We start from the raw sequence: 24,494 nt of genomic DNA on the forward strand, positions 1-24,494 counted from the left end.
ACATAACCATCGGTCCCTTCTGGGAGCGTGAGAACCGGTGCAGAAGTTAACCTATCCTTTAATGCCTGGAAACTCCGTTCACAAGCATCAGTCCATTGAAATTTTGCCCCCTTCTGAGTCAACTTTGTTAAAGGTGCTGAAAGGGAAAAAAATCCTTCCACAAATCTCCTGTAATAACCTGCCAACCCAAGAAAACTACGAACCTCCGTTGGTGTTGTGGGCCTAGGCCAAGTCTTTACTGCCTCAATCTTTTGTGTATCCACCAGGATGCCTTCACCTGAAATGATATGCCCAAGGAAAGTTACAGAGTTCAACCAGAATTCACACTTAGAAAATTTTGCATACAACTTCCTTTCTTGTAGAACTCTGAGCACCGTACGCAGATGACCAGCATGCTCATCCTCTGAACAAGAATATACCAGTATATCGTCAATAAATACAATTACAAACAGATCTAAGAAAGGCCTGAACACACAGTTCATCAAATCCATGAATACTGCTGGGGCATTGGTTAGACCGAACGACATAACCCGAAACTCAAAATGCCCATATCTAGTCCTGAACGCTGTCTTCGGAATATCTTCATCCTTAACCCTTACTTGGTGGTACCCGGACCTCAAGTCTATCTTTGAAAACCACTTGGCACCTTGCAACTGATCAAATAAGTCATCAATCCTCGGGAGCGGGTACTTATTCTTGATCGTCACCTTATTCAGTTGCCTATAATTAATACACATTCTTAAGGAACCATCTTTCTTCCTTACAAACAACACATGTGCTCCCCACAGGGACGTACTAGGTCTGATAAAACCTTTTCCAAGCAAGTCCTTTAGTTGTTCTTTCAATTCTTTCAGCTCTGCGGGGGCCATTCTATAGGGAGGAATAGATATTGGGTGAGTATCTGGTAGTAGGTCAATAGAAAACTCAATTTCTTGCTCTGGCGGGAGACCCAGAAGTTCATCAGGGAAGGTATCTGGAAACTCATTTACCATAGGGATGGACTGAATAGTTGGTGACTCTACTTCCACATCCTGAACCCGAACTAAGTGATAAATACAGCCCTTTCTGATCATCTTCCTTGCCTTGAGATAGGAAATAAATATATCTCTCGGCGATGCCGTGTTACCTTTCTACTCCAAAATAGGCTCCCCCGGAAATTGAAATCGAACTATCTTCGATCTACAATCAACATTGGCATGACCAGAAGCCAACCAATCCATCCCCATTATAACATCAAATTCTACCATATCTAACTCGATTAAGTCTGCTAAGGTAGGTCGACCATGAACTATTATTATGCAATCCCTATATACCTGCTTAGCTATCACCGAGTCCCCAACAGGTGTAGACACCTCAAAAGGTTTAACCGATTCAGGTTTTATTTCAAACTTACTAGCAATCAACGGAGTAACGTATGATAAGGTGGAACCTGGATCAATTAGTGCATATACATCATATGAGGAGACTGATAATATACCTGTAACAACATCAGGCGATGACTCTTGGTCCTGTCGTCCTGCTAATGCATAAATGCGGTTCTGAGGGATGCTCGAGCTAGATGCTCCGCCTCTACCTCTACCACGACTCATTGGTGCTTGGGGACTTTGCCTAGGGGGCGTACGATGATGATGATCCAGCCATAGATCCCCCTAGCTGAGCTATGCTTGCATCACCTCTCATCGGACAATCCCTCATAACGTGGCCCGGATGACCACAAGTATAACATGCACCTGACCCCATACGGCACTGCCTGGTATGCTGCTTACCACATTGAGTACATCGTGGTAAGGGTGGCCTCATCTGATTTGACTTACCCCTATACTGAAAACTTGAGGCCCTAAAATTCTGGCCAGGCCTTGAATATGTAGAACGATCAAATCTCTTTCCTCCAAACTGAGGGGCGCGCTAGCCGAGGGCTGGGATGGATATCTCGAATACTGTTGCCTCTGACCATCTCGATCACCAGAAGGACCCGAAGACCTCGCACTCTTATTATGGGCCTTATCATGCTCACGATCGGCCCTCTGTTTCTGTTTACGCTCCTCTACACCTTGAGCATATGCCTGAATACGAGAAATATCCATGTCTGGATAAAGTGAAACCGACATACAATCGTTAAGCAAGTAAGGTTCTAACCCCATCACGAACCGGTGAACCCGATCCTCCATCTTAGATACAATAGTGGGTGCATACCTAGCCAACGAATCAAACTGAATACAGTACTCCCGAACACTCATGTTTCCCTGCCGAAGGGTCAAGAACCTATCAACTCTGGCTCGCCTAAGCTCTGGTGGCAGATAATGACAAAAAAGCTTCTGTAAACTCCTGCCATGCCGCGGGATGGGAATTCTCACCTCTGGACAATTCCCAAGACTCGTACCAATTAACTGCAACATCTCGGAGCCTATAGGAAGCTAGCTCAACTGACTCAGTCTTAGTGGCCTTCATTACCCGTAACGTCCTCTGTACTCTATCAATAAATACTTGAGGGTCCTCATTCGGGTCTGCTCCAGTGAATACCGGAGGGTCTAAATTAATAAAGTCACGAACCCTCGCGCTCACGGACCTATCTGTGTGACAAATACCTGCTTCCTGACGTCGAGCCTGTGCGGCTACTAATCGGGTAAATAACTGAACAACATCTCTCATCTCCTGACCTGGCGTATCCTGCTGAGGTGCTGAATGTATAGGGGCGGGTGTTGGAGCTGGTGCCCTACAGAACTCTTCTGGAAAAGGCGGGGTATGTGAAGTCTGAGATGGAACCTCACCATGAGATTCTCCCCGAGCCTTGGTAACTCGTGGTGCTCGACTAGTAGTCTCACCAGCCATGGACTTTCCCTTCTAGGTGGCCGTACTCTTTGGAGGCATTGCTGAAAATATAACGTATCGTTAGGAACAAGAATTCTTGTATTGCACGATCTTGTGATAAAAGAGAGGATAACATCCTATATGTCCTGTAGCCTTCTGTTTATAAGTGTTGTGCACGACACACCCATAAACAAAACTCTACTACATATGGTCTACAAACAATCCTAGGACAGAACTACTCTGATATCACTTTTGTCACGACCCAAATCGATGGGTCTCGATGAGCGCCTGAGTCTTACCAATCAAACACCCCTAAGTATACGTCTAAAATATGAACCTGAATAACATCTGCTGCATTACAAAATTAACATACGTGAAAGAAGCCTGCCATCATGGCATATGTACGTATACAGACAGAATACAGTGGGCGAGCCGGCAAGGCTGCTATAGACAACTATACATCAAAAACTGAAAGCCGACAAGGCCACGTATAACCCAACTAGACATACAGTCTACAGACCTCTAACAGAAACATAACTGTACAAAGACAGGACTGAGCCATGTCATACTCATATACATATATATGTACAAACATATCGTACCAATATCAAAAGTAGCTCCGAATCAAATGGAGCATGCCAACTCTCGCTGATCAGGGATCCTAAGAAGGAGGACCGTCAGCTTGCCTACCTGCACCTGCAGGCATGAAACGCAGGCCCCGTGGAATAGGGAGTCAGTACGAAAAATGTACCGAGTATGTAAGGCATGAAAATTAGTACGTAATAGACATAGATGAAACATGGAATACTGAAACACATCTTTAAATCTGAATAACTTTGTATATTTTGAAACGTTTATAATGTGATGCACGTGCGTGTAAATGCCAAGCCATGCATAAGTATGGATTTACATAATATCATCAGTCTCTAAGGGCATTCCATCACATCATATCGGCCACTGTGGGCAACGTCATAATCGTATACCAGCTGATTAAGTGGTGGTGCATATATAACGCCATAACCATTCCCATATCCCATATACATATATATACATACATATATATGCGTATATAACGCCGTTTGAACACATACATATATATGCGTATATAACGCCATTTGAATACATACCCCTATATGCGTATATAATGCCGTTTGAATCATATTTCAGCCACTGTGGGCAACATCATTATCATATACCAGCTGATCAGGTGGTCTTGCGTATATAACGCCGTAACCTTTTCCCATATCCCATATATTTATATATTTACAAATATACGAGTATATAACGTCATGGGTCAATGCACATGTACGAAATGCATGAAAAATACGTAATAATCTCAATATTCCTTCCGGATAAATTTTTTCCAACTGCGTATTATTTTGAGACCCATGAACAGAAGGAAATAATAATTCTCATGGGGAATCAAGAATATAGTCACCCTTACTATTTCTATGAATAGAATAATTTATAGAAACCGTGTATCTGCTCGTTTCTTTCGCATAATCTAAACCATGCCAAAAGAAAGAAGGGAGGGCCTTAACATACCTGTTCCTGGAATTATTTAAACGAATCTGCTTCTCCAAAATTTACATTTGGATTCCTTGAATTCGTGGACGAATTTGTTCTGCTCCTAGCGTTTTTGTGTACTGGGTTTAATCTCTGTTGTAGAACTTTAAAAGATTGCTTGTCCTTGTGTATTAAAGGCAGAAGCTTAAGACTTGTGACCAAATCTTGGACGTACTAATCATTTCTTTCCCACAAGAGACCAAGCATTTAAATGTTGAGCAAGCTTTTAGAAGATGACTCATTCTTATGAGTTATGTAATTTACACGTTACTTAGTATGAAGCATATATGACCATGAGTCATATGCTTAAGTGGTAGTTTACTGCCACGTTTTTAGAGTAAGTTTTTGTTAATTTTTTTTATCCACTTATTAGTTAACCAAGTAATGTTTCGTTACCCGATAATTAATCTATTACCCGCATAATTTAAGAATTATCACAAATTACTTAAAATTCTATTTATTTTCAAAATACTTCATATATATACATTATATATTACACTACCGTGGTCATATGGTACCTTACATGGTACTAGTTTATAATTTTCGGGTATTATCGCTTGACCCATATTTTATTCCAAATTGTCCACTTTCAACGAAACTTGTTTTCGTTAATCCGTGTACCCGTTTATCCCTCATAACACTTATTTATTGCTTGTTAATACGTTAACTTAAAGATGATCTCCTCCCCGATTCTACGTTAGTTGACCGAAGACGAAACTTTTAACGTACGAAAATGTGAGATGTAACACTATCATTACGGATAATACTCCAAATTTGAATAGTTATTTGATGAGAGATATATGTGAACAATTCAAGATAACGCATCGGAACTCTACTCCTTATTGTCCCAAAGCCAATGGTGCCGTCGAAGCAGCAAACAAGAACATCAAAAAGATTTTGAGAAAGATGATTCAAAGTTCCAAGCAGTGGCATGAAAAGTTGTCGTTTGCATTATTGGGGTATCGCACTACTGTGCGCACATCGGTCGGAGCAACCCCGTACCTTTTGGGTTATGGCACGGAAGCCGTAATACCCGTGGAAGTTGAAATCTCTTCTCTCCGGATCATTGTTGAAGTTGAAATTGAAGACAGTGAGTAGGTCAAAACCCATTTGGAACAGTTAACCCTGATCGATGAAAAGCGAATGACTGCAGTCTACCACGGGCAGTTGTATCAACAAAGAATGGCTCGTGCCTACAACAAGAAAGTGCGGCCTAGAAACTTTGAAGTGGGGCAACTTGTCTTAAGGCGTATTCTCCCCCATCATCAAGAAGCCAAAGGAAAATTTTCTCCTAACTGGAAAGGTCCATACATCATCAGAAAATTGTTGCCAAAAGGGGCATTGTATCTGGGAGATATTGAAGGAAATGACTTTGAAACAGCTGTAAATGCAGATGCAGTCAAAAGGTACTATGTCTAATCCTTCTGCAGCAATAACATTATCCGATTGGGATGACGAAGGCTTTCATTCTCGCTACCCTAAACACTCCAATCCTTTGCTAACCCTTTGAGCCGCTTACCTTTCTTTCATTACCCTCTTTGGAACCTGAAAGTGTCATTAAAAAAAGAGAAAACAAAACAAAACAGAAAAAACAAAAGAAAAATCAAAAACAAAGTTTCTTGAACTACGTTCGACTTGATTCCGAAAGGATACATAGGCAGCCTCTCCCTGGGGTTCAGTCACACCAAAACAAAAATCTAAATTTCCCCAAAAGTGAAACTGGGGCAGACGTTATAATAATTCGGCGATGAACCCACCCGAACGGTTCCAAATTTGTAATTCGATCCAAGTTCTTTTTACCCAAACCTGTTTCAAGTCCTTTCGATCAATCGGCAAAAGGTTTTTCAAAATCAAAGAACGCAGTTGCTTGGATCTGATGCAATCAAGATGAGAGAAATAAAATGAGAGAGTCTTATTGGTGAAAACCTACGGGCACCATAAGGCAATGGCGAGCAGAGAAATCGAAAATGAGAGAGTCTTGTTAGTGAAAACTCGTAACGAGCACTATAAGGCGGCGGTAAGAAGAGAAATGAGAGAGACCGATTGGTGAAAACCCACAAAGGGCGTCATCGATCGAAAAGAAGAAACCCCTCACCACCATTGGTATTGAAAGAGTCCTGGCAAGGTTTCTCGGTTTTGAAACACAGGTCGCAATGGGTTTATGAGAAGATAGGATATTTGTGCGGATCAGTTGTCTAGTCCAAGAAGTATGTCATGTCTATTTGAAGTCTGCATGCACCTCAGATAAGTCTGTCCTTCCTCCCCGAAAGGGATGCTTCTCTTTTAAATTCATTTTCTTGTCCTTTGTTTACTTTTCCTTGAACATCTTTCGGTCTAACTCTGTTCCGTAACTAATACAAAGAAAAGGTGGCAAGATTGGTTTTACATAGTTCTGCTTGATAAAAACCAAGTTCAAAGAAAAGTACCCCAGCCTCAGCGGGTGCATCAAGTCGATCCCGACTGGCCATAATAGTCGATGCTCTAAAATCAGAGTTATTGAAAATGGAAAGAAATTCGAAGTCAAAGCCCTAGAGGTGGATTAAAGTGAAAGGGCCAAAGCCCCGCACGGTTGAACCGCCGTTTGGAAAGTTTGGAAAGTTGAGTTCCTCGGTTTTAGGAGAGAGATTAATCTTCAGCAAACTGCAGAGATTCTCACCAAAAGAGCTACGCCGAGATTAAGTGATCAAAAACAATGAAGGCCATAAAACCGACCACCGTTTCAAACTAATAGTTGTTCTTTGTTTGAAAAATTGAAACAGGTGCAATCCAAAGCAACCATGCAAAAAGCAGGTGCAACCAAAAGGAAATGCGCAAGGGTTAGAAATAACTATGCTGCAATAATCAACCCAAAAGGAAAGTCTCCTCCCAATTCTTTCCTGCATTTTTACTCATTTTCTTAAACTCAAAAATAAAAAATAAAATAAAAAAATAAAAAAAATAAAAATAAAAATAAAAATAAAAATAAAAATAAAATGAAGATTGATAAAAAATAAAAATAAAAAGAAGAAGAAGAGAAATTCAAAATCATGGTAGCATAGGGTCTCCAATCTCCAGCTACGTCCTTTCCAACATAGGATCCCATTCCCTAGTCGATGCCAGCATAACCTGGTAATCTTTTCCCAGCTAGGGTCTCATTCCCTAGTCACTGCCAGCATAACCTGGTAATCTCTTTTAGTATTAAGTTCCACTCTCTAGTTGATCCCCGTCATAACCCGAAGACCTTTTCCTTTCTCCGGTATAACCCGATGACTTTCCCGGCATAACCCGTGGATCTCCCCGGCATAACCCGAGGACCTTTTTTCTTTTCTGGCATAACCCGATGAACTTTTCCGGTATAACCTGTGGACCTCCCCGGCATAACCCGATGACTTTTTTTTCTTTCGCGGCATAACCCGTGGACCTCCCCGGCATAACCCGATGACCTTTTTCTTTTCCGGCATAACCCGATGACTCTCCCGGCATAACCCGTGGACCTCCCTGGCATAACCCAAGGACCTTTTTCTTTCTCCGGGCATAACCCGTGGACTTCCCTGGCATAACCTAGGGACCTTTTTCTTTTTCTCCCGGCATAACCCATGGACCTCCCTGGCATAACCCAGGGACCTTTTTTTTTTCTTTTCTCCCGGCATAACTCATGGACCTCCCCGGCATAACCCGATGAATTTCCCGGCATAAACCGTGGACCTCCCCGACATAATCCGAGGACCTTTTTTATTTCCGGCATAATCCGATGACTTTCCCGGCATAACCCGATGACTTTCCCGACATAACCCATGGTCTTCCCTGGCATAACCCGAGGACCTTTCCGGCATAATCCAATCATTTTTCCAGCATAACCTGGTAATCTTTCCAACTTGGGGCCTCCGATCCCCATTTGATTTCATTTTAGATATAGGGTCTCCATTACCTAATCTCTTTTTCTCTAGGATACACAATCCCGATTTTATTGCTTTCAATAAAGAAATAATTTAGATTTTGTTGCAATAACTCACAAAATTTTCCTAGTGAAAATTGGGGCAGAAAAATTTTGTTCGTTTGTTTGTTTTGGTGCCTAAGCAGGTTTTACCTTGAGGGACAAGTTTCGAGGCGACCAAAAGAAGAAGTCTCTTTTCAAATAAAAGAAAAGAAAAACAAGAAAAAAGAAGTGAGCTCTAAAGTGCAGAAGCGGAGAAAAGATGCGGACGACTTAAGATAGGATTGAAGCCACAAGCTTCGCATGTCCTGCCTTGATCCAAAAGCTGAAGAATGAACCAACGATTGCAGCTAACGAGCATCAAGATTCAGATCGGAGTCCAACAACAAGAACCAGCTAAGACTCAAGATCAAGCTTCAAGAGACTTATAGATGAGAATCTTGTAACTCATAGTTGATAGGCTTAGCTAGTTTAGCTTTTTATTTTTCCATTTTTTTGTGTAATAAGGAGCTCAGCAAGCAGAAACAACAGCAACAGCAGTGAAACCACAGTTTTCCGGTAATCCCAGCTACCAAAACTTTCAGAACTACACTGACTTGATTCCTTTATAGCTAAGGATATGTAGGCAACCTCCGAAGCAAGGTTCGGTCAAACTTTTTCAAAATTCTTCCAAATGGAGTTTCAAACGGGCAAAAATTGCTTGTAGTTGCTCACTTTATCTTTGCCCGAAAACTCTTCATGTTTTCGAGCAAAGAGGGGCAGCTGTGAGCAGCTTATTTTTGACCATGTTTGAATTTATTTCTACTTTTCTCTACTCACTACCCACTTTCCCCACTTTCTCCACTCACTACCCACTTTCCCCATTTTCCCCACTCATGTTCCCCACTTTTCCCACTTTCTCCACTCACTACCCACTTTCTCCACTCACTACTCACTTTCCCCATTTTCCTCACTCATGTTCCCCACTTTCTCCACTCACTACCCACTTTCCCCACTTTCTCTACTCACTACCCACTTTCCCCATTTTCCTCACTCATGATCCCCACTCTCCCCACTTTTCCCAATCATGTTCCCCACTCTCTCCAAAAAATATTTCCTCCACCCACTCTTCATCATTCTCTCTACTTATAACACACACATCAAGACCTCACCTTAAAAAAATTATATATAGAAAAGGGCACATTTTATAAGAGAGCTCACTTCTTCTTCTTGGATTTTTTCTCCAAGCAATAGACAAATACAGCAGATCTCACCTTTTCTTCCCAAGAAAAACGGTCGCACACACTCATTTTACCACGAAAGTTTCTTTGAAAATGCACACCTGAATTCACACCCAACATTTGAGAAACTCACTTTGAAAGTTCTTCACACTCAAAAGAGCTGAAAGCAAAGGCTTCAAAATTCAAAATTTTCAGCTGGATTCGGGTAAAGGTTTGCTGCTCTGTTACTACTGTTGAAATTGCTTCTTGAGCTCCTCATGTGATTTGGATTCTGCTTTTCTTTGGCTTATCTCTTGGTGTCCGCTTAACTCTGTTAGGTCAGTCCCAAATCCTTTGTATTATGTTTTGCTGAATGGCTATATAAAGTTATTGAATTCCTTTTAGATTTTTGGATTTGCTCAAAAATACGATTTCTGCTATTCTAGTGTGTCATGGATGAATGTTTGGTTTCCATTTGAATAAAGTAGTGTAATGAATCGAAAATGTTAAACTTTAGATTAAATGTTGACGAAGTAAATGCTGTAAAGATTTTTGAATCTGTTATTTGCTTTGGGAGTCTTTACTCATTTTCTTTAATTTCCACTTCTTGTCATCGAGGAAGAGAGTAAAATTCAAGCAAATTTGCTCTTAAATCGAGGATCTGATGGCCAGCAATGGTTATCTTTTAATAGCAAACAAGCCGTAAATTATATTCTATACTCCACTTTCAGAAATAAGATAAGCGGCATCATGAGGTATATAGTTTTTTTTAGTAGCAAAAATATAAAGATATATAGTATCACATGTTTCAACTCGTAGGCATAATGATTCCTCAATAGTTTGTTAATGAGTTGTTTGTGCACTCCAGCTTTTACAACCACAATCTACTTTATTTATTTGATTAGTTTAACGTCAAAATTTGTCCCCCTATCCTCTCTGCCTCACGTTTTCTTGTTCTTGGACTTTTTGCCTCCTGATTTATCCAATCCTTTTTTTTACTAGTCTATGTATTTTCATGACTTGTACATTAAGTTACATAAGTCGAGCAAATTTAAATATATATCTTCCTTTTTTACAAAAACTTTTGAAGTATGTATATCTTCGTGCATGTATAAAAGAGATAGAAAACGCAAGCTAAAAAAAATAGAAATTGGCTTGAACTTTCGTAGTTTACTTTAGGTGCGTTAATTGAATAATTGTCATAGCTACGGGTACGGTTCCCGTAACGTAGTTTGTGACACCTAGTTACTAAAATCCGGGGGTACAATTATGTGACCCGACCACAATTTAATCTATATAAAAAAAAATTAAACGTGTTGTAGATCGTGAGTACGGTTCTCGTGACATAATTCGCAATATGTAACAATAATTAAATAAAAGCGGTTATAAGGTAAAAATGCACAATAGTTTAAAACATGTATTAAAATCAGATAATATGCCAGTTATAATAGTTTAAGCGACCGTGCTAGAACCACGGAATCCGGGGATGCCTAACACCTTCCCCGGGTTAACAGAGTTCCTTATTCAAAATTTCTGGTTCGCAGACCTCAAAAAGGAAAGTCGAAATTTTCCTCGATTTTGGATTTAAAATAAATCGGTGACTTGGGACACCAAATAAACTATCCCAAGTGGCGACTCTGAACAAAATTGAATAAATTAATCTCATTTCGACTAATGTCACTTTAATTGGAAAAACTCCCTTGTACTACCTTCGGGTGTGTAAAAAGGAGGTGTGACAACCATTATTCAAGGCAACTTGGTCCTTCTTGATAAAAATCATGACTCAATTTGGTCAGCACTTTCTGGGAACGTCGTTCGAAATATTTCAGTAACAGCAGTTCTTCATGATGATGGAAATTTGATTTTGAGGGATATGTCCAATTCGTCAGCACCCTTACTACTTTGGCAAAGTTTTGACTACCCAACGGACACGTTATTGCCTGGTGCTAAGCTTGGATATGACAAACGTACCCAAAAAAAAAGTGTTCTAACTTCATGGAAGCATTTTTATGATCCGGCACCAGGATTGTTTTCTCTGGAACTGGACCCAAAACATGGTCAGTTTGTTCTTAAATGGAAAAGGACTACACGGTATTGGGCTAGTGGTTCATGGAATGGTCGTATATTCAGCTCAGTGCCTGACTGGCTGAACACAGTATACAATTACAGCTATACAGACAATGAGAACGAGCTATATTTTACATATTCCCCTTTTAATAGGGCAATCGCATCAAGGTGGAACATGGGTCTCTCAGGACAAGTTCAACAACTATCATGGTCGGATAGTTCCATTGCTTGGACTCTACTCTGGTCACTGCCTAGAGAACGATGTGAGGTTTATGCTAGTTGTGGGACGTTCGGGGTTTGCAGTAATGCTAACGCATCCTGCAATTGTTTGAGCGGTTTCAAGCCAAGATCAACTGGTGATTGGAACTCGAAAAATTATTCAGGTGGCTGTGTAAGAATTGGAAAGTTGCAATGCAGTGACATTGCTGAAGACAATGACAGTTTTTGGATGAATTTTACTATGAGATTACCTATTCCACAATATACTAATGTCACAGTTGAGGACGCCTCACAGTGTAGATCTACATGTTTCAACAGTTGCTCTTGTAATGCTTATACTTATGATGGTTCCAGTAACTGTTAAATTTGGGCAGGGGATCTGTTCAATTTGGAACAGCTCAGCGAAGATGAAACAGGAAGGACTATCTTTGTCAAACGTGGCTCACCTGAAGGTTAGAATAGCATACAAGAATAACTTATCTTAATTCTTTAATTCATAATGGTAAAAAGCACTATGTTGTGGATACAATTCCTTATTAATATTAACACCTATGACAATGATTCTCTTATTCCTTTTTCTTTGTTGAGGAGTTAGCGAACAAAGTAAAAATATCAAATCCTTCAAGATAGATGTTAAATATATCTAACTTGTTCTTGGCTCTCTACTTTCAGCTCAAACTAAGGCTACGAGATCGATGAAGCTGATAGCTTTACTTTCATCCATAACAACTTTTATGGCTCTACTGATAGGCAGCTTTAGCTACATCTACTTTAGTAGTAGAAGAAGAAGAATGGCAATAAGAGCAGGTATTTACTGAATGGAAGATTTTTTATTTATCCCTTTTTGGACTTAATTCCAAAGGACTTTCTCAATCCGATTGAGGTAATGAGCTATGTTTCCCAGACTCAGGTGCGGGTATCCGATCTGGGCTTGGATCTAATGGTCGTATCCTTCATAATCTAAAATTTTAGATACTTGGTTAAGCATAAAGGTACGGATAAAGGGGGAGATTCGGTTAAAAATAATTCAAAATTTTCAAAATAGATCTATAAAAATATCCTACACTATGAGATATTATGTGGAAAACTTACTTGTAAGTTGTGGAGTGCATCCAATAATTCAATCTTTCATTTTGAGAATTTTTCAAGTTGTAGGTACTACGCACTGCCATGCAGTAGCTAAATTCAATATTTCCTTTTTTTTTCTTCAAATTTGTCCATAGATTGTGGTCAAAGTACCCGATCTCGATTGATCACACCCGATACGAATCCCACACCTTTACTAGTCCTAGTGTCATGTCGAGACGGGTGCGGCGGCTAAAATGAAGAGCCCGCACAACATAGGTAATTGTATGATCCAAAACTTAGATTTAGGCTTATACAATCGAATTTTATAATAAAGTGGGGTTAGTCTTAGCCAATATTAATATTCAAAAGATTAATCAAATGCTTCTTGTAGTAGGATCTCATGTGTGCTGCTTGAATGACAATAAATAACAACAATAATGCTATAATCAATGATCAAAGAATATGGAAGATAGCAATAAATGACAATAAATAGTAATAAATTGCATTTATATAAATAAAATGGATGTGAGTCACCCGGGAAGGGTGTGATTCCTTGATATTCCTTCCGACAAAGATAGATGATGATAAGTTCTTTGAATATTCGGATCCTCCTTCGATCGTGGGAGAAAAGATAGATAAAGATGTGAGAGATAGGTAGACTTTATATGTATATGGTAAAGTAAAAATCTTCAGAGAATGTTAATGTATTGTTCTTTACAAAACCAGTATCCAATCTCCTCTATAACTACTTATTTTTCTATTTATAGGGGTACATAGACCAAAAAACCCTAATTAGTACAATTGGGAGGAATATTCCTAAAACTAGCCTTTACTGCAATAATAAAGGGACTGCTCGTCCTCATCTTCGCTCCTCGTCTTCACCCTATGTTGATCTACCTCAACCTCATCGACGACATATCGTTTCTTTCACGACGTCGACCTTCTGATACCAAATCATCACGTCCTGTTGGTGAAACGTGGTAGCCTCTGAAGGCTTACTTAATATTGACAAGGCCCACATATATTTATGGCAATTTTTAACCCATACAATTAGTCCCTCTGGTTGTTGAGGTCATCCTCGTGGGCGAATTCAATGAGCAGATAAGGGTAGTCGTGGTTGTTGTAAAAATAGTTAGTCCCTCTGCTTGCTGAGGTCATCCTCGTGGGCGAGTTCAATGAGCAAATAACAACAGTCGTAGTCGTTGTAAAAACAGGCGACGTAGCGCTACGCGGACCGCATATCTCAAATCTTAAATTTCCCGGGTGATTTAATGGAACTATCTTGTCAAAGAGACACGTGACGTCATTCGTCATTCGTCATAATGATGATGATTCTCGATGCGTCACGTCGGTTCACGCGCGCCCCTTGAATGGCTTTGTCGTTTCGATACTAGTGACAATTATGATAGACCATTTCAAGTCCGGTGCTTTCATATTGTGCCTCCATTATTTGAATTTCACTTTCTTTAGAGCCATCTTTTTTTTTGCAAAAATTTTACTAGCTTATCATACTCGAATATTCTTCGCATTTTGATATTTAACTTTCCTTAATACTCTCATCTTCCATACTTCATCATTCTACAAATTCCATAGCTATGTTGAATCTTTTTTTTTAAAAGTTAATGAGGAGGATCAACCTACTCCACTAGCCGTCGTGTTTCCCGTCCATGGGGGAGATGTGGACCAGCTCGCAGATAGCTCATGGTGTGACTCTGCTACATCCGAGATGGGGAAGGAGAGGACAATGGAGGTCGAGGGTGCGGCGGCCACTGAATTTGGACAATGGAGGTCGAGGGTGCGGCGGCCACTGAATTTTTGTGTTTTTGTTCATCTCTTGTACTTTTGGTTGGCGCCTTTGAACGCCTTTGTATAAACTTTCTCTATGAATATAAAGGTTCTTTTTGGTTTCATATATGCCTTTTGTCTTTGTGCGTTCTTATATTTGTACTTGTGTTTTGCTTCTGTGTTCTCTTCATTGTTATCTTCCACTCGAGTTTAGGCCTAGGGCTGATAAGTGTTGTTTGAACGGGTCGAACCATATCGTTGAGTTATGTCGAGGCCAAGGGCCGATAAATGCGATTCGAGTTTTCCGATCATACTATTTTGTTTAAGTCGTAGCTGAGATCTAATAAGAGTCAGTCGAGCTGTTCGAACGTACCTTTGATTGGGTTGTGGCCATGGGCTAATAGGAGTTGTTCGAGCTGGTCGAACTTTCCTTTTATTAGTTCATGGCTGAGGGCTGATAGGTGTTATTCGAGCTTGGTTGAAAGTACCTTTCGTTAAGTTAGGGTTGAGGCCCGATAGGTATTGTTCGAGCTTGGTCGAATGTACCTTTCATTGATTTAGAGGGCCGATAGGTGTTGTTCGAGCTTGGTTAAACGTACCTTTCTTGTTAAGTCGTAGCCGGGGGCCGATAGGTGTTGCTCAAGATGGCAAACACACCGTTCTTTTTAAGCCATGGCCAGGGTCGATAGGTGTTGTTCGAGCTGATCGAACGTAGTGTTCTTGTTAAGTCGCGGCTGGGGTCGATAGGTATTGTTCGAGCTGGTCGAACTTACTGTTTAGGAGAGCAATTTCAATAAATGTGCATCGTTATTATTTTGTCGTTGTTGCACTTATTACATCATTTTTCCTTTAGGCAATTTTTTGGAGAAAAATTACATGTTTTGGGTGTTAGCTGGCATTCCGGTCCTAGTTCCAGTATATCTAGTCCTTTCATTCAACTTGGAGATTCTTGAGGAGTCGGGCAATGAAATATGTGTCTGTTCTCGTTTACATCAATTCAAAGTGTCCCGTTCGTCGCCTCGTTTAAAACCTCCTTGAAAAAGCCCAACTGGGAAAAAACTCAAGTGAGGGAAAAAATAGTACGACTTACGGGACATTTGTTATTTTTTAGAAGTTGAAGTACATAAGATGATTGTTACTCCAATTGTTTGGTAGGAGTTTCCCTTCCATAGTTTCCAATTGGAATGAACCCTTGTCTACTCTGGCTATGATTTTGTATGGTCCGTTTCAGTTAGTTCTAGGGGTGTGCATTCGATTTATCGATTCGATTTGACCCTTATCGATAATTACTTATCGATTATCGATTTGTACATATGCTTATCGTTATCGTTTCAATAAGGTTTCGATTTTTTCAATTTCGATTTATCGATTTTTGGGGCTTATCGATTCGGTTATCGATTACACGAATAAGAAAATTTGCGGGATACCACGGAAAGTATATTGCTATAAACACGCCTAACTAATATGAACAAAAAGAAACTAAAATAAGACGAACACCGTTTATAACATAAAAATTGTGTCAACATGCACATGCAACGAAACTAAAGTAAGGGATCAAATGTATACCACCAACACTCCAACGATATAAAATAAAAATAAAAATACATCATCACGGCTAATTCTATTTTCCATTAATTTGAACTTCATTTCCTTGAGCTTTAAATATGATCATTCCTTAAATGTGGTAGATGCAATAATAGGGTTAGGGACTTAGGGTAAAGGAAAGGGTATTATAAAATAAGGGTAAAAAAAGGAATTTTTTTAGTATATCTTATCGGTTTATCAATAAACCGATAACCGAAGAGAATAAAATCAAAATCGATAACTTGATAAGGAAAATTTCGAAATTGAAATTGAAATCGATAAATCAATAATTCGATAATAAATAATTGATTTGATGTATCGATAAACCGATTCGAATGCACACACCTATTTAGTTCCCAACTTGCTTTCTTGTGGGGTCTCTAGTTGCCTGGGTCTTGGATTTGAGCACGTTGTACCCGACCTTGAGCAATTGAATTTTTGCCTATTTGTTGTAATAGCGTTCTGCTTGCTATTTTTGTGCGACCATCCTTATGTATGCCATATCTTGTCGCTCCTCGACCTCGTCGAGATCTTGTCTCCTGTTCTCGTCGTTATCGTTGCCGCTTTCATGGAAGTACCTTAGGATGGATTATTCGACTTCGACTGGTATTACTGTCTCCGTTCCATAGACTAGAGAATAAGGTGTCTCTCATGTGCTCGTCTTCAGGGTCGTTCTGTGCAGCCATAACACTTCAGGGAGTATTTCTAGCTACAGTCCCTTGGCGTCCTCAAGTTTTTCTTCATGATGTTTAACATAGATGTATTGGAGGATTCTGCCTGCCCGTTATCGGTGGGGTACTAGGGAGTTGAAAGTATCCTCTTAATGTGCCACTTATCGAAGAACTCAGTGGTTTTTCTCCCTATTGAATCGGGCAAGGAAGTCCCTCAATCCTTCTCCTAGGATTGTTTGATGGTGAAGATATCATTCACCCTTATTTTAACTTTCTTAGCCCCGACACGAGCTGTTACGAACTTATCGACCATCTCTTCGAATGTTTCTATGGAGTAAGCGGGCAACTGTGAGTACCATATCAATGCCCCTCCAGTGAGAGTCTCTTCGAATTGTTTTAGCAAGATGGAAGACACATGCTCTTTGGTGATGTTGTTGCCTTTCATGGCGGTGACGTAGTAGGTTACATGATCTTCAGGATTGGTTATACCGTCGTAGATTCTGAGATATGGGGACGTCTTGAAAGTTTTTGGTATGACGTGTGGAGCCGCTTCTTCTCGGTATGGCTGTTCAACAAACCTGTCGGCGTATATTTTTGGTATTAATTTAGGAGCGCCTGATATCTTGTCTACCCGTTCCTGGTATTCTTTCATTTGGTCCCTGAGTGCCCTGTTCTCGTTTTCCATTTCTTCCATTATTTTCATCACGGTGGCGAGGATGTTGTCACTTGCACTGTCAGTAATAGTGTGAGTTTTACCTGAAGTCAGAGGGCTCGGTTGGTCGTCCTGTTCGTTCCTGTGTGGTGCTGCATGGACTCTCGCGGTTTCTGTGGTCATGCATGGGGTTTGCTTATTGAGCATGCTGGCTAGAGTATCAGTTAGCCATGCTTCGAGGAGCTTTTTTACGATGGATGGCGCCTCCTCTTCTGTGGACGTGGAGGCCCTCTTCCTGTTTGGTTTTGTTGTGCTGCAGAAAGGTGTAGGTGACCTCTCTAGCTTGGGAGAGGCCGTGGGCATTACCTCCTCGTCATGGGTATCATAACCTTCGTTTATGGTACTCATGAGGTTGAGAGGAACATTATCTGTTACCTTCGTTCCCTTTCCTTGATTACCTACCATGGAGGTTTGTTTTGTTGGCAGAGAAAAAGATAAACTTTGTGTTCACGCAAGTTATAGATCTAATGGAAACTAAAAAGTTGGGTTAGAAAATTCCCACAGACGACGCCAAACTATATGACCCAAAACTTAAATTTAGGCTTATGTAATCGAATTTTATAATAAAGTGGGGTTAATCTTAGCCAATATTAATATCTAAAAGATAAATTAAATGCTTCTTGTAGTAGGATCTCACCTGTGTTGTTTGAATGGCAATAAATAATAACAATAATGCTATAATCAATGATCAAAGAATATGCAAGATAGCGATAAATGATAATAAATAACGATAAATGACATTTATGTAAATAAAATGGATGTGAGTCACCCGAAAATGGTGGGATTCCTTGATATTCCTTATGACCAAGATAGATGATGATAAATTCTTTGAATATTCGAATCCTCCTTGGATCGTGGGAAAAAAGATAGATAAAGATGTGAGAGAAAGGTGGACTTTGTATGTATATGGTAAAGTAAGAATTTTTAGTGAATGTTAATGTGTTGTTCTTTACAAAATCAGTATCCAGTCTCCCCTATAACCACATATTCTTCTATTTATAGGGGTGCATGGACCAAAAAACACTAAATAGTACAATTGGGAGGAATATTCACTTAGAAACCCTATTCCTAAAACTAGCCATTACTGCTATAATAAAGGGAGTGCTTGTCCTCGTATTCGCTCCTCGTCTTCACCCTATGTTGAGCTACGTCGACCTCGTCGACGGCATAGCGTTTCTTTAATGACGTCAACCTTATGAGACCAAATCATCACGTCCTGTTGGCAACACGTGGCAGCCTCTGAAGGTTTACTTAATGTTACCTTCTGAGACCAAATCATCACATCTTGTTGGCGACACGTGGCAGCCTCTGAAGGCTTACTTAATGTTGACAAGGCCCACATATATTTATGGTAATTTTTAACACATAAAGTAACGAGGTTGTTATGTTTTTCTTCTTTTTCTCCCCTTTCTATTTCAGATAGAAGAAAAGGTAATCAAGGGACACAAATATCTCACTGGCACAAAGTTGAAGGAAAAGCAAAAGTATTGATGAATGAAAACAATGATGAAGTGATTGATGTTCCATATATTCATTTGGAGACCATTTTGGCCGCTACTGACAACTTCTCAAATGCAATTAAGCTCGGACAAGGAGGATTTGGTCCTGTTTACAAGGTGAAAATTTCATTCTTAAGACTCTGTGAACTGGTACGGCCACATTGACCTTAGAGTAATGAGATGAAAATTTTTTGGCAGGGTATCTTTCCAGGAGAAAAGGAAATTGCAGTGAAAAGGTTATCTACTCATTCAGGACAAGGCATAGATGAATTTAAGAATGAAGTAACTTTAATTGCAAAACTTCAACATCGAAATTTGGTGAGGCTATTGGGCTATTGCATTAATAAAACTGAACAGATATTACTCTACGAATATATGCTGAACAAAAGTTTAGATACATTCATATTCGGTAAGTTAGCCAAAACAAGTCTTTTATTCTCAAATTTTTTGTTTTTATAATTGATCTATTTTTTTTGACAAGGATAATTGATCTAATTTTATCGACATCACTAAACTTTTTCATGGTAATGATGCAAGATAGAACACATTGTCAATTATTGGATTGGGAGAAGCGTTATGACATCATATTGGGCATTGCACGGGGTATTGCTTATCTACACCATGATTCACGACTGCGGATCATTCATAGAGATTTAAAAGCTAGTAATGTGTTACTAGATGAGGAGATGAATCCGAAAATTTCAGATTTTGGCTTGGCAAGGATAGTTGAAGGAAAAGGAACGGAGGCAAATACAAAGAAAGTAGTGGGGACCTAGTAAGTAGAACATCCCTTCATCTCATTAATTCCTAGCAGGAAGTAAAAAAATCTTATACTTAATGCATTTTTTCACCAGTGGCTGTATGTCTCCTGAGTATGCACTGGACGAATTGTTTTCCATCAAGTCAGATGTGTTTAGTTTCGGAGTAGTCCTACTTGAGATAGTCAGCGGAAGGAGGAATACAGGATTTTATCAATCAGAAGAAGCCTTGAACTTGTTGGGCTATGTAAGTGAAAAAACTTCCCATGATGTAGTAATATTGTATCTTTTACTTAGCTTTGATTCTCTGATAGAAAATCTATCACAGGCATGGAAGTTGTGGACAGAAGAAGCTGAAATACAATTGATAGACAAGTCCTTACTTGAATCTTGCAACACAAGTGAAGCAACGAAGTGTATAAATATTGGGCTCCTGTGCGTACAAGAAGATCCAAATAAACGTCCTAACATGTCAGATGTTATTTTAATGCTGGGAGGCGAAGGTAGTAGTCTTCCACAACCTAATCGACCAGCTTTTGTAATAAGGACGCACACTTCTAGGAAACTTTCTTCTTCCTCCAGTAAGCAATACATTGTCTCCAACAATCAGGTGACAATTACAGTCGAAGAAGGACGCTAGCAGGGAGGGGTACTTTCAAGTGTTTGTACTCAACATATATATTTTTTTGTACTTGAGAAATACTGGAGCAATATGTTAAGCCCTTAATCTAAAATGCTAGAGGAAGGCCAGAAAGGAATTTGTTGTTTAGAACACTTCAGTTAACAAGTACAAATTTGTTGTGATATGTTAACAGTCAGAGACAATATAACACTTAACAAACAGTGGCACGACCGATTAGTGCAGTTTTAGTGAAGGGACATTGAACCTTTCAATATATATAATGTTCTCACTCATACCTGCTAATTGCAACTTCTCTGCTTTATATATATATATATATATATATATCAAGCAGTCCAACAACATAGAACAGTTTCAAACCAGTGGATCAGATTCATCTCAACAAGTGTTCATTTTCGTTAGTGCTAACAGTAGTTATTCTTATTCTCTTCTCACTCAGCTCATTTTCAACCACAAGGTGTATAATACCACAACCAAAAAGCTCATGTTATGGAATTTAAATTAGGGATATATCCCGTCCACCAATACATACAAAATTCTCCATCTACTTGTAACTAAACTGATTGGAGGTCTCTGGCATACCAAGAATGGTTTCCACGCAATACTAAACATGTGTAATTGAAAATTATGAATTCTGGACCATTGGTTGCTTTAAAAAGGATGATCACCAAGCTATTTGGAAATGGCCATATTAGCTGATTCAAATGGGAAAATTCATGTTCGAACTCCAAAAAACTTGCTCAAAGGTCATAAAACCCAAACATGGTCGAGGAAGATAACACAAAGGATTGATTTAAAACAGAGGAACTTGAGGGTAACAATTGAGACCCAAAGTTTCTTTCCCAATGCAGTCGATTCTTTCAAGTTCTCTTTCACCTACTGCTCATGCTTTAATGAGAGATTCTATTCTACTTCCAGGAGCAACTCATTACATTGCCTCAAAATTAGAACTGTTAGCTAACACTAGGAGCAACTCATCACATTGCCTCAAAATTAGAACTGTTAGCTAACACTAGAACTACAAACAACTCTAACAATGATAGAGTACATCTACCTACAGGGGAAAGGCAGATATCACACATATTGGTAGTGCATGTTTGCTGGATAAAGAAACTATAAAAAATGTCCTTTATGTACATGATTTTAGGTTCAACCTATTGTCAGTCTCAAAGCTCACAATAGCACTGTCTTGCAATGTCAACTTCTTTCCTGTTTTCAGGATCTCTGCAATGGCAGGGTGAAGGAGATTGGTAGAGAGAGAGGTGGATTGTATTTGCTTAGAAATGGAAGACTAACTAACAAGCTGAAGGTCATTTGTGCAATGAGCAGATTGTGTGGAGGAACCAGCAGCCTATGGCACATGAGACTAGGACATCCTTTACTATCAACTATGAAGAATATAAAGGAGTTACATAGCTATGTTAGTAGTATATCAGAGAATAATTGCTTTGTTTGCCCCTTAGCAAAACTGACTGGGTTGAAATTCCCACTTAGTGACTCTAGAGCTAATGGATTGTTTCATCTTGTACATATGGATCTTTTGGGCCCTTATAAGGTTCCTACATTCAATAACAAGTACTACTTCCTAACTGTTGTAGATGATCATTCTAGATACACATGGGTACATTTCTTGCAACTAAAGTCTGAAGTTGTAGTAGCAGTAAAATAGTTTTTAAACATGGTTCAAAATCAGTTTGGAGTCATGGTTAAAATACTGAGATAAGATAATGGGACTGAATTTTTGAACTCACAATGTGCATCTTTGTTGAGTAATCGTGGCATCATTCATCAGAGTAGTTGTCCTTATACCCATCAACAGAATGACATAACAGAAACTAGAAAAGAAGCATGGGCATATTCTTGACACTGCTAGGGCATTGAAGTTTCAGGGGTCCATTCCTATGAAGTATTGGGGCATATGTGTGAATGCTGCAGTGTATTTAATCAATAGGTTTCCATCCAAAACTCTAGGAGGCAAAGTGCCTTTTGAGCTACTACATGGTAGGAAGGATTCTCTCTTTCATCTAAAGGTTATATGTTGTCTATGTTATGTAACAAATCTGCTCAAGGGAGACAAATTTGCTGAAAGAGCCAAAATAGCAGTTTTAATGGAATACTCTGAAACATAGAAGGGATATATACTTCTGGATCTACAAACTAGGCAATTCTTTACTAGCAGGGATGTTGTTTTCAGGGAATCTGAATTTCCCTTTGCCAAAGGAAGCACTAATATGAGCAAGGAATCTGAATTGTGTATGTCTTGTCCTCTACATATGAAGGTGTCAGATCACAGTAGTACTCCTTGTGGATCAAACTTACCAGAAATAACAGTAAATGTAGATCACACAGAAACAGAAGATGATACAAAACATGAAGTTGAGGTGGCAAATTCTGATGGTTCTGATGCAGATGCAGCAATCTTTCAGGATGTAGAAGTTCAGAGTCCTAATGTCCAGGATGTAGAGGCTCAAAATGAGTCACACAATGAAATGCAACAATCACTTGAAGAAGAAAATGAAATTGTACCACCAAACATAGGCAGGAAAACTTCAAGACACACCAATGAGCCACTATGGATGAAAGATTATATCACTACAAAGAAGGCTGCTACCTACAATTATCCAATTTCAAACTATTTGTTTTATGACAAAACATCCTCCATTTATAAATGTTATTTAGCCAAGTTCTCTCACCAGGTTGAGCCACAGTCCTTCAAAGAAGCTGCCAAGGACAATAGATGGATTGAGGTTATGAAGTAAGAGATAAAGGCTTTGGAAGATAACAAAACGTGGTGCATAATTGATTTGCCAAAGGTTAAAAATACGGTATGCTCAAGATGGGTATATAAGATTAAATATAAAGTAAATGGGGACATTAAGAAATATAAGGTAAGGCTAGTGGCAAAGGGGTATAGTTAAAGAGAAGGATTTGACTATCATGATACTTTCTCATCAATGGCAAAAATGGTCACTGTGAGGTCAATCATAGCACTTGCTGCCTCAAAAGGTTGGAACCTGTTCCAAATGTATGTATACAATATCTTCTTGAAAGGTGATTTGTATGAGGATGTTTTTATGGAATTGCCTGAGGGATTTAGAAAACAAGGTGACGAGAAAGTTTGCAAGTTAATGAAGTCCTTATATGGGCTTAAACAAGCTTCCATACATTGGAACATCAAGCTAACAGAAGCACTCCTAAGTGCAGGTTTCATTCAAAGCAACTATCACTATTTATTTTTTTTAGCAATCCGCTAGGCAAGCGCCTAAGGATATTTTTTATTAATAATAATAAAAAAAAAGAACAGAAAATACAACAATTAGGAACAGTACAAATAAGGGGGACAATAGCACCGGTATTGTTACCTATATGTCTTGGCTATATAATAACTCCTCTGCGCCTCACATTGCGTTATGATGACAGCCTCATGTAGAGGATTCATGGTGTAGCTGCCGGCAAAGTCTCACGAAGGCATATAATCTCATAGCCGTGTGGATATTTTTCCAAAGGCATAGGACCAAGGCAACTCAAACCGGGCTAAACCTTACCTTACTAATCTTATTGAGTCAATGAAAAGGCCTCACCTACTATCACTATTCCCTATTCACTTTGAGAAGCCAAGAAGAGGTATTGATTGTCCTAGTATATGTGGATGATCTTCTCATCACATGAAGAAGTGCAAACCTGATCAAACATGCCAAGAATACCCTACACCAGAAGTTCAAAGTCAAGGATCTAGGTGAACTTAATTACTTCCTGAGAATTGAAGTACTAAGATCCAAGACTGGCATTTTGTTGAACTAGAGGAAATATGTACTGTAACTCATCTTAGAGATGGGGTTAAGTGGGGCTAAGCCTGATTGTACACCCTTGGAGGCCAATACAAAACTTGCTTCAGTAGAATATGATCAGGAAAATGGAGTCAAAGATGATCCTCTATTGCAGGACATCAGTGCCTATCAAAGGCTAGTTGGAAGTTGTTGTATGTCACCATTACAAGACCTGACA

The 24,494-nt window shown here is 39.4% G+C and overlaps 2 protein-coding genes across 2 annotated transcripts; both read left to right on the forward strand.

The window, feature by feature from the left end:
• Nucleotides 1-11,359: 11,359 nt before the first annotated feature.
• On the forward strand, nucleotides 11,360-12,136 carry LOC104243381 (G-type lectin S-receptor-like serine/threonine-protein kinase At2g19130). The gene has a single exon (XM_009798563.2). It carries the CDS (start codon nucleotides 11,360-11,362, stop codon nucleotides 12,134-12,136), a length of 777 nt encoding a protein of 258 aa, XP_009796865.2.
• Nucleotides 12,137-18,846: 6,710 nt separating this feature from the next.
• Nucleotides 18,847-20,540, forward strand: LOC104243379 (G-type lectin S-receptor-like serine/threonine-protein kinase At4g03230). Its single transcript, XM_009798561.2, has 6 exons — nucleotides 18,847-18,943; nucleotides 19,012-19,208; nucleotides 19,290-19,500; nucleotides 19,629-19,866; nucleotides 19,946-20,096; nucleotides 20,178-20,540. Exons 1-6 carry the CDS (start codon nucleotides 18,847-18,849, stop codon nucleotides 20,487-20,489), a joined length of 1,206 nt encoding a protein of 401 aa, XP_009796863.2. The 3' UTR covers nucleotides 20,490-20,540.
• The last annotated feature ends 3,954 nt before the right edge of the window (nucleotides 20,541-24,494 follow it).

This window comes from Nicotiana sylvestris, chromosome 11, assembly GCF_000393655.2.
Source record: "Nicotiana sylvestris chromosome 11, ASM39365v2, whole genome shotgun sequence".
NCBI lineage: Eukaryota > Viridiplantae > Streptophyta > Magnoliopsida > Solanales > Solanaceae > Nicotiana > Nicotiana sylvestris.

What these genes read in the sequence shown, in the direction of transcription:
- LOC104243379 (XM_009798561.2), top strand. Translation starts at nt 18,847, where the DNA reads ATGTTACCTTCTGAGACCAAATCATCACATCTTGTTGGCGACACGTGG. An exon ending in AAGGCCCACATATATTTATG is followed by an intron (nt 18,944 to 19,011) that starts GTAATTTTTAAC and finishes TTTCTATTTCAG; the next exon opens with ATAGAAGAAAAGGTAATCAA. An exon ending in GATTTGGTCCTGTTTACAAG is followed by an intron (nt 19,209 to 19,289) that starts GTGAAAATTTCA and finishes ATTTTTTGGCAG; the next exon opens with GGTATCTTTCCAGGAGAAAA.
- LOC104243381 (XM_009798563.2), top strand. Translation starts at nt 11,360, where the DNA reads ATGTCCAATTCGTCAGCACCCTTACTACTTTGGCAAAGTTTTGACTAC.